At 39.3% G+C, this 9,784-nt stretch overlaps 1 protein-coding gene and 1 pseudogene across 1 annotated transcript; both read left to right on the forward strand.

Annotated features, from left to right (window-relative positions):
* The first annotated feature begins 1,158 nt into the window (after window positions 1-1,158).
* On the forward strand, window positions 1,159-2,663 carry LOC108822424 (F-box/kelch-repeat protein At4g39560). The gene has a single exon (XM_056998882.1). It carries the CDS (start codon window positions 1,224-1,226, stop codon window positions 2,475-2,477), a length of 1,254 nt encoding a protein of 417 aa, XP_056854862.1. The 5' UTR covers window positions 1,159-1,223; the 3' UTR covers window positions 2,478-2,663.
* A 3,560-nt stretch (window positions 2,664-6,223) lies between these two features.
* LOC108822425 (SUMO-activating enzyme subunit 1A-like) lies at window positions 6,224-9,281 on the forward strand (annotated as a pseudogene).
* The last annotated feature ends 503 nt before the right edge of the window (window positions 9,282-9,784 follow it).

Below are 9,784 nucleotides of genomic sequence, written 5' to 3' on the forward strand. Positions count from 1 at the left end.
TTTGATGTCTGTATTGTTTTCTCCTTGGCAAATTGTTTTCCGCAGAAGAAGCTCATCCGATTAAAAAGTTATGATATCGGATTCGACATGCAACCCTTTTCTGGAAAGACAAAAAAATTTATATGTGTGTTTTTGATTTTTCAAAAGTGATTCAGATGAACATATGATCTACTGATTAAAAGAATAAGTGAGAAGGGGATATAACTGCAAAGATTGGTGTCGATGGAGGATGTATCAGATTTTAGTATTCTATTTTGAGAGATAAATGAAATCTTTTTTTTTTAGCAAGACTTTTCTGGAAGAAGGAAATTTTGTCCCGCCCTAAACACACTTATGAAAAATCGAACAAGAGCATAAATTTAAAACAAAATGATTGTCCCGTCTTCTAAAGGGCGGGTCAAAATCTAGTTTATTTTACTATGATTAGAAAAATACTCCTCAAAACTGATACAAGAAATAAAAAATAGAACTCATGTATCCTCCTCATATGTGCACTTATGGAAGTAATGGAGCAGCTTGATCTTCATGGAGCAGCAAGAAGAGCACCCAGAAGCTTCCTTAATCGTCAGTTCCGCGGACCGGCCCGCTAAAGACTGTGTATTAGGTGGGGTGGAATTGGGATGATATTTTTTGGGTACAGCAGCCCGTGCGGGACAGCCCGCCATGATCCGTTTGACAGAGAGCTTGTGGTTCGGGACGGGACGGGGCTGGACGACCTGTTTGACATCATTATTTAGTATAGATGTAAAGTTACGAATAAATATAAACGACAGGCATCTCGAAGTACAACGTCATCATTTTTACAATGGTCAAATAGTTACGTTAGTAAGACCGAACCTAGTTCTTGTTGTAAAAAGGTAATGTGGGGACCACAATGCCAAAAGTAGAACAACTAAAAAACTTTATTAAAAAGAAAAAAAAAACGGAAAAAGGAGTACGGTAACAACACAAACGGATCTGGTGGTCGTAAGTTTAGATAAAAGGAAAAAAAAGTTAAAAAATCTCAATTATTGTTAGGGTTAAATCTTATTGAGAAAGAAAAAGGAAACAAACCTCAATTTTTGTTGTTCCAAAAAAAAAAAAAAGGAAACAAACCTAAAAAAAAAAGAAGTAAATTATAGTTTTGTTCCTTGTTCGGATCGAATTAGTAATTCAGAGTACCCTTTATATACAAGTGGGAGCAACTGCTTTCTCTTGGAGAAAAGAAAATCCAAAAGTAAAACATGATCTCAGTTTATGGTAGATATAAACCAAAACAAAGCACGATGAAGAGGAATTACAGGAAGAAACAGAAGAACTACTGTCCGCAGCAGGACTGTAAGTTATACGTGTTGCCAGATGATATCGTAATGAATTGCTTGACCTTTGTCTCAAGGCTGGACCACGGATCCCTATATCTGGTCTCGAAGCTGCACCGCTCTCTAATGCTTTCCCCGGAGTTATACCAAGCCCGATCCCTAACTGGTCGTACCGAACGCTGCATCTATTTATGTTTAAGCATCCCTTCAGATCCGTTTGCACGCTGGTTCGCCTTCTACCCAAAAGCCCTAGATCATCCTAGTCGGCTGCTTCCGATCCGGCCACACTTGTATCAGCCTCCGGAAGCATCTTCCGTGGTGGCACATGGTTGGGGTATCTATGTGATTGGTGGGATGATTGGCAGGAAGCGATCGTCCAGGGTCTTTTTCCTGGATTGCCGATCTCATACATGGACCAATCTCCCCTCCATGGGGTTTGCTCGAGCTTCTGCTGCAGCTGGCGTGGTGGACGGGAAGATATACGTTTTTGGAGGTTGCGAGAAACCAAATTGGGTTGTAGAGGTTTTCGATCCAAAGACGCAGACTTGGGATGCCCTGTCGTTGAACCAGCCTCCTCCGCCAGATGATATGAACTCTTTAATGCACGAAATCGCAGTGATAGAGGAGAAGGACAAGACAAAGAAGATTTTCGGTTTGAATGAGAAAGGTAATGGACTGCTTTACATTCCGAGTCAAGGCATATGGAAAACAGGGAATTCAGATACCAACGAACTTAGAAAGGGTTGGCATGTGATAGACAATGTCATCTACTCTTGTGTAACCGGTGGCTGGATATTGTGGTGTGAGACAAGTGATTTGGAGTCAGCAGCGGGTGAGATGAAGTGGAGACAAGTTATGGGCTTGGATGATCTAAGGGGCACCCTTTGTGCCTCCAAACTGGTCAATTATGGTTTGGATTTGCCATCCCAACACCTTGACGGTACGTTTCCCGGTCACAAACTGAGCAACTCTGGTCCCAACATGTTAGTCTTCTGGGACTGTCCTGCTATTGGTGAATGGGAGGTTTGGTGTGCAGAGATCTCTTTACAAAGGCGCAAGGAAACTGGCGAGATTTGGGCAACTGTTGAGTGGTCAGAAGTTGTCACAACGATCAAATTTCCTTATTATCGGCGTCCTTGTCACAGTAAAATTTTATATTCTCTATCCTTCAATCTTTGAAATCTCTCTCTCAACTCTATATATTTTTTTGTTAGAAGTCTCCTCCTTTTTTCCAATAAAACATTCTGCACTTGTAATGGATTAAAAACTGTATTGTTGTTCCTGAAGCACAACATTTGTGTACTTGTTCATCTATTCTTATACCTTTCAGGTTGACTTTCTAAACGATCATCATCTTCAACAGTTGCCATTCATGTCCTCTTTTCTATTTTTTTAATTAGTGTAATATCAGTTGTGGTATATATAGCTTTGACAAATCTTTGGAAAAACATTGTTCTGTGCTGCAATTCTTAGTCTACGTTAGCTTCTTACAGCGTTCCTTGGTGCTGTAATAATGTGTAAAGAATCGATGATATTGAAGAAAATATCATAGCTGCCAAATATGAAAACGTTCCTGATGATTTGGACCAACCCTGTTTATTCCTCTCTTTTCATGTTAAACTAAAACTCAGCGTGTGAGAGTAATCTTTTATGATTATGGACATTTGACGATGGTTTTGGAGTGGCCTGAAACAACAAGGTACATACCATCCCACTTTCCTTGTCTTGCTCAGTTACATCTGTCTTTGTAAAGAAGCTAGTGAGTCTTATTATTTCACCAACTATTTCTTTTGCTCCACATCTTATCATCTATCTCTGCATATTTAAATTTTATCTGTTTTTTTTTTTTTTTTTTTTCTGACAGCTACTAGGCAATAACATACTCCAAACAGTACTGGACGAGTTTACTTGATCTTTTGAGACAGTAAGTCTGAGAGTAACCGATAAATCCGATCCAGAAGCTCACCGCGAGCTCGAGAACCGGTAAATCTAAGCCTAGAGGACGACCACAGAGGAAGAAGGGTCAACCCGAAGAACAGAGATTCTTAATGGTGGATGATGAAGATGATGAACAGAGAATTAGGGTTTAAGAAGATTGTTTATTTGTTTGGTTGATTTCCCGTAAATGAGAACATGATTACATATAGTGTTTACTAAACCAAGGATTAAACCATAAAGCTAAACCAAAATGCATAAAGACAATAACTAAACCGATGTCAAGTAAACCGGACAGCTAATAGATATTGCTGTCACAGTACTCCCTTCTTCAGATCATCTTTGTCCCCAAAGATGAAAACATGAGCAGGTTGGTTCTTTTCCTTTCAACTCGTTCTATGTTGTTGAAGTGTGGATAGAACAATTCTGATGTAGCTTGGTCAGGGGGATGTTCTTTCCACATGTGCAAAACCAAATAGTATGAGATAGATGTCAAACCAGTTGTCTTGTCCTGGATCTTTTCCAATTCTGTAATCATTCTTCTTGCAAGTCTTAGCTCCCCAAGCAAACCCAAGACAGTGTTGTCATCCTTGTTGTCAGCGTCTAAACCATAAACGTCAGTATAGACATCCATTTTAAAATGTACTGCATCTTCTTCAGTGAATTTCTTCTTCTTTGCATCAAGCTCACTCTTATTCTTCCAGCGGTGACACATATGGGAAACAGTTTGTGGAGTCTCACGTTCCACACTCTTCCATGACTCTTGAATCCTGCAACTCTCTGATCTCTCTTTAAATTTATACCACCAATTCTTGCACATTTCTTTGTTCCATGAACCAGCCAGCCAAATGTGCATGCCACACAAGCAAACCACACAAACAACACATAACGTGTTCGTAACTGACGTCATCTCTGTTGATATACAAATGACAACATCCACGTGTGTCTGTGTCAACTTAATGCAACGCTGGCCTTGGATACTTTCACCAAAAATCAGCCATCTTGATGAGAAGAACCTTGCTCTTTTCTGCCATGTCCACAACCTTAGAAACCAGCCACTGCAAGCTTGACAAAACTGTTCTGGAGGATACCATTTCCACTGCAAAAGGAACTCAGAGAAACTACAGTTTCGGCTCTGTTTTATTAAGAGATTCCAGACAGAAGCACTAAGCAAACAGTTTTGGCTCTGTGATGTTCTCGGCAATTCTTCAGTACTCATCTCCACCTTATTGCTCAAAAATATCCTAGATCTCCATTTGTGCTTTAAGTAGAACTTCATACCAGCAAAAATAGATTGTCTCAGGCCTGCAACTAGCTTCATGGTTTCTGCTACTTTCAGCTTGTTCACCAAGATGTTCTCATCAGTAACACTTTTTACACAGACACTTGAGAACCACCCAAGCATGACGCCACTGTGACAAGAAGTTGCTGTAAGCTTTTTCACTCCTATGAATCTTCCCAAGGTTTCATCACATAGTAGCTTCTCGTTTGGTAGAGGAGCTTTATGAAACTCAGCGCCAAATTCAGATGCACTAACTAGTAATCTCGGCACGTCCTGAAAATATTTCTCTGGCCAGTACCACTGAACTGCTATAACTGATAACCCACCAGGCTCCCATACACGTTGATCCTTTTGAGATTGACAAGACTGGCTTATTTTCTTACGCAGAACACATATCTCTTTGATATGATGCCTTTGATGAGCAAACAAGGTATCAACTCCATGATCATTTCGAAACTCACATAAGTCCATACCAATACATGAGTGCAACCTATCGTTCTCCAGCATTTCTAGCCCATGAAATTGTACCTGACCATGTAGAACTGCTTCAGTTTGAAGCATCTCTCTATCTGTCTTGACCAGACATCCACCTGGTTCCCATATACGATCAGCCTTTATATTATGTTCGCCCACCATGTGTTCGACTTTATTCCCAAGAGAGAAGCTCATGTTTTCTTCTGCATCACTTTTGTTTTGATCTTCTTTCTGTTCTGCAACATCAAAGGTCTGCAAATCTGAAGAGAAACTCTCCAGCGATTCAGAGAAAGAATTTGGCTTCATCATAGTTTTGGTGACAAACTCATCAGATTCGACCAAGTTTTCTTCTGTGATGAGCTCATCGTTGTTTTTAGTCACCATGGGTTCGTCTTCCTCGTCACTCTCAGTCACGAGAATCTTCACTCCTTTGTGCTTCAAATTATGATGACCAGGCGTGTCTTGTTCTCCACAAAAGATACACAACCCATTTGCCATCCTCTCTTCGATCTCTTCACATGAGTACTTCAAAAGGTTCTTGCTTTTCTTCGCCATAGGTTTGTAGCTGGATGAAGGAGGACTCTCTGATGGGTTCAGATATGGAGGATCGGGAGGTCGGGGTTGGATCGATGAAACATGTGGCGTAACCGGAAGGATTGGAGACGACACACGGGGTTCCTGAAGCTCATTCAACAGTGGAGAAGAGTACTCGCGCAGATAGCTTATGAAATCTTCTCGGAAGGCTGCAAGGCGTCGTTCCTCATCAGCTTGTTGTTTCAGTTTCAGCTCCCTCTCGATCAGTAGAGCTTGGGCTTGTTGTTTTGATGGTAAGAACGGCATCATCCCGTCAAATCGTGGATACATAGTTTCGATCCGAGAACCGATGGCTCTGATACCAATGAGACAGTAAGTCTGAGAGTAACCGATAAATCCGATCCAGAAGCTCACCGCGAGCTCGAGAACCGGTAAATCTAAGCCTAGAGGACGACCACAGAGGAAGAAGGGTCAACCGAAGAACAGAGATTCTTAATGGTGGATGATGAAGATGATGAACAGAGAATTAGGGTTTAAGAAGATTGTTTATTTGTTTGGTTGATTTCCCGTAAATGAGAACATGATTACATATAGTGTTTACTAAACCAAGGATTAAACCATAAAGCTAAACCAAAATGCATAAAGACAATAACTAAACCGATGTCAAGTAAACCGGACAGCTAATAGATATTGCTGTCACATCTTTTCTGTTAAATGCATAAGAAGAAAAGTCTCTATAAGAAGCTAGTGAGTTTTTTGTTGTTGTGTGTTCAACTTGAGTCGGAGCTGTTCTTAATGATTATCTATACTCCGTTTCAAGTTGAATAATAATTCTGGTTATTCCGATCAACTCTGCTTCTCTCCTCTTCGCTTATTATTATTATTCCGTTTAATCCTATATAAATTTTTGTTTGATTTTGCTGGACAAGCTCTGCTTTTTCATTGGGAGAGGAATCAATCTTCGCTTCCTTTGTCTCCTTGAAGATGAAGAACATAGATGATTGATGAAGCGATGATGAGTTAGCATGAATTCAGAATAGTCGGCAAAGTCTTGAAGGCGTTTTTCCAGAATTGTCGATAGCCCAGCGGTGGGACACGTGGCTATCATGCGTACATCGTTATCTTTTGCTAGGGTCATGTGGCAATGATATGGGCTTCAATTTTGGGCTGTATGTTTTATCTTGTAATATGATCGGTGGCTGAATTTACTTGTATGATGCCCATTGGGCTTCTTATTTCAATGAAATCATTGAAATGAATCAGTTGACAAAAGAAAAACCCCTCCCCCTCCCTCCCCTGGCACAAAAAGTTTAGACATTTTGAAAATTAGATTTTGGGAAGCTCCATTTTCTGAAAGCAAAGATTTTCTGAATTGTTAGATTTGAGTTTTCTGAATGGACGAAGAAGAGCTGACGGAGCAGGAGACTGCCTTGTACGATCGCCAGATTAGGGTTTGGGGCGCTAATGCTCAAAGAAGGTTACTTCTTTCTCATTCACGAATAAGTTTCTCTCAATTTCTCAAAAAGCTTGTTCCTTTCAGCCTTTATCATCTTTTGGCTCGCTTTTGTTGGAGTACCAAACTCGATTTTCAATTCGCATTTCCTAGCTACTACTAGTATAGAGTTTGGATTCTGCTTCTAGACTAGTAAAGTGGTAACTTCTGAGTTTCGTTATGTTTGGTCTGAGTTGAGACATTATCATCATAGTGTTGAGTTCATGTAGAGTATTAACTTGATATTTTCTTGGTACTACTGATAGATACATTACTCGTTTCATTCACATTTTGAATTTTTCTGAAGCTTATATTTTTGATACTAAACATTACATGTATTTACATTGCCACCTTTTTGATTTAGTGTGAGGAGGTTGATGTTTTTTTGCTTGCAGATTGACCAAATCTCATATCTTGGTTTCTGGAATAAAGGGGACCGTTGCTGAGGTAAGCTGTTAACTCTTTTATCACTTACTCGTGTAGATGTCATACTCTTTTGATTAGTTAGTATCTTACTACATTGTTTTTTTGGTTTTGGTTCCATTTTGTTGTGTAGTTTTGCAAAAACATTGTGCTGGCAGGAGTCGGTAGTGTGACGTTAATGGATGATCGCTTGGTGAACGAGGAGCCCTTGAACGCAAACTTCTTGATTCCTCCTGATGAAAATGCTTACAGAGGCAAAACGGTGGCTGAGATCTGTTGTGATTCGCTCAGGGACTTTAACCCTATGGTCCTTGTTTCTGTAGTCAAAGGTTTTGCCTCTCTCCTTGAATCGTTTTAATTAACTTATTAGACTATAATGACTTTGATCATTCTTTCAAATGTTTCAGGTGATTTGTCAACACTTGACACTGGATTTTTTTGAGAAGTTTGATGTGATAGTTATTGGCTACGGTTCTCATGCCACCAAGGTATTGATAACAGCTTTAGTACAGCTCCCATTTCATGCTTTTGGTTGCTCCATACATTTCTTCATATCTTTCTGTTTTTTTTTTTTTTTTGCAGATGTCTGTTAATGAACAATGTCGGAAGTTATCGAAACGTGTAGCATTCTATACAGTCGACTGCAGAGACTCATGTGGTGAGATATTTGTCGACCTTCAAGACTACAAGTACACAAAGGTACTTACATGATTCGATGTTGCATCTCTTATGTTCATCAGTTTGGTGTTTCAGGCAAATTAAATCTTTTCATATCTATGATTTTACTTCCCGGTTGGATATTTTTAAGACTCTATCAACAGCTCTCTGAGTGGATTTGATCTTTGTTTGTATTGTTTTCCTTGGCAAATTGTTTTCCACAGAAGAAGCTTGAAGAGACAGTTTGAATGTGAAGTACATTTTCCGAGTTTTCAGGTACTTCTTACACTAAATTGTACTTACATCTGAATAAGACGTAAGAAGTTGGTTCACTGCAACAGGAAGCTATATCAGTACCTTGGAAACTGCTTCCTCGGAGAACAGCAAAGCTCTACTTTGCTATGAGAGGTGGTTACTAGTTACTAGTTACTACTACAGCTAACAATTATTACTACCTATATAAACAACTGATTGTTGGAATCCTAAGAGAGATAGATATACACACAACACAACACTAATCTTTGGTGTTAATATTTCAGTAATAGAAGTGTTTGAGGAGAGTGAAAGGCGTAAACATGGAGAATGCTCAGTACTTGATCTTGCCACAGTCTTGGAAGTTAAAAAGAAACTCTGTGAGGCTAACGTGAGTGTTCCGTTTATGTTTTTCAGTTCTATATAATTGTCACTCAAAGCTCACTGAGTAAACTGAATATTGCTGCGACAGTCTGTGAGCGAGAGCCATATACCAGATAGTCTCTTGGAGAGACTTATCAGTGGTACTATCGAATTCCCACCAGCTTGTGCCATTGTAGGAGGAATATTAGCACAGGTTCACTCTCCTTTTTGGCATATCTGTATATCTTTTCACTGGAAACTTGTGATTTGACTGACAAGAGAGGGGTTTGATGGGTATTGCAGGAAGTGATCAAAGCTGTATCAGGCAAAGGAGACCCAGTAAAGAACTTCTTCTACTATGATGCTCAAGATGGGAAAGGTGTTATGGAAGACATTTCAAACTCTCTTACCTTCTTAAACCACTGAGTCCTGAGTTTTCATCCAACTTTAATGATCTATGAGAATCTATTTATTTCTCAATCTTTTGTTTGCATTTATGTTATGAAAGTAATAATGTGCAATGCTTGTAGAATATGTTTGATTGTCAATTTTCAAATTTGGAATTTTATAATTCAATTCTCATAAGATTTCTCCCTTTTATAAACCAAGTTCTGTCTTCATTCTACTCTTTACTAAAGAGTTTAGTTCTTAGTGAAGTAAAATGAAAGAAAGAGAGGATTGACAAGAGCTACTGAGTGACCGTGAGAAAGAAAAGAATGGGCATAGTTTACTGGTGTTCTGTGGTAGCTAACATAGTTTTTGTATAAGATGGACTTGATTAGTACTTTTCTAGTCTATTTATTTGTTAGCTCTCACGTAGTAATTAATATAACTCTTGCTTGCTACACAAGTTAGTAAATTTAATCATCACTTAATAAACACTTGTAGTCCCTGGTTTATTTCCTATCCTTCTTCCTGTCTTGTTCGACTTCCTAAGAAGAAGCCGGTATGTGATTCTGTTCTTTTTTTGCTCTTCCTGTCTCTCTGACTCTGAAGATGTTATGAGGGTTTGAGTCTCCCTTCCATAAGCAACAAAAGCCGGCTCCACGGCTAACTCTAAAATTTTCCAAATTT

Source organism: Raphanus sativus, unplaced genomic scaffold (assembly GCF_000801105.2).
Source record: "Raphanus sativus cultivar WK10039 unplaced genomic scaffold, ASM80110v3 Scaffold1472, whole genome shotgun sequence".
Lineage (NCBI taxonomy): Eukaryota > Viridiplantae > Streptophyta > Magnoliopsida > Brassicales > Brassicaceae > Raphanus > Raphanus sativus.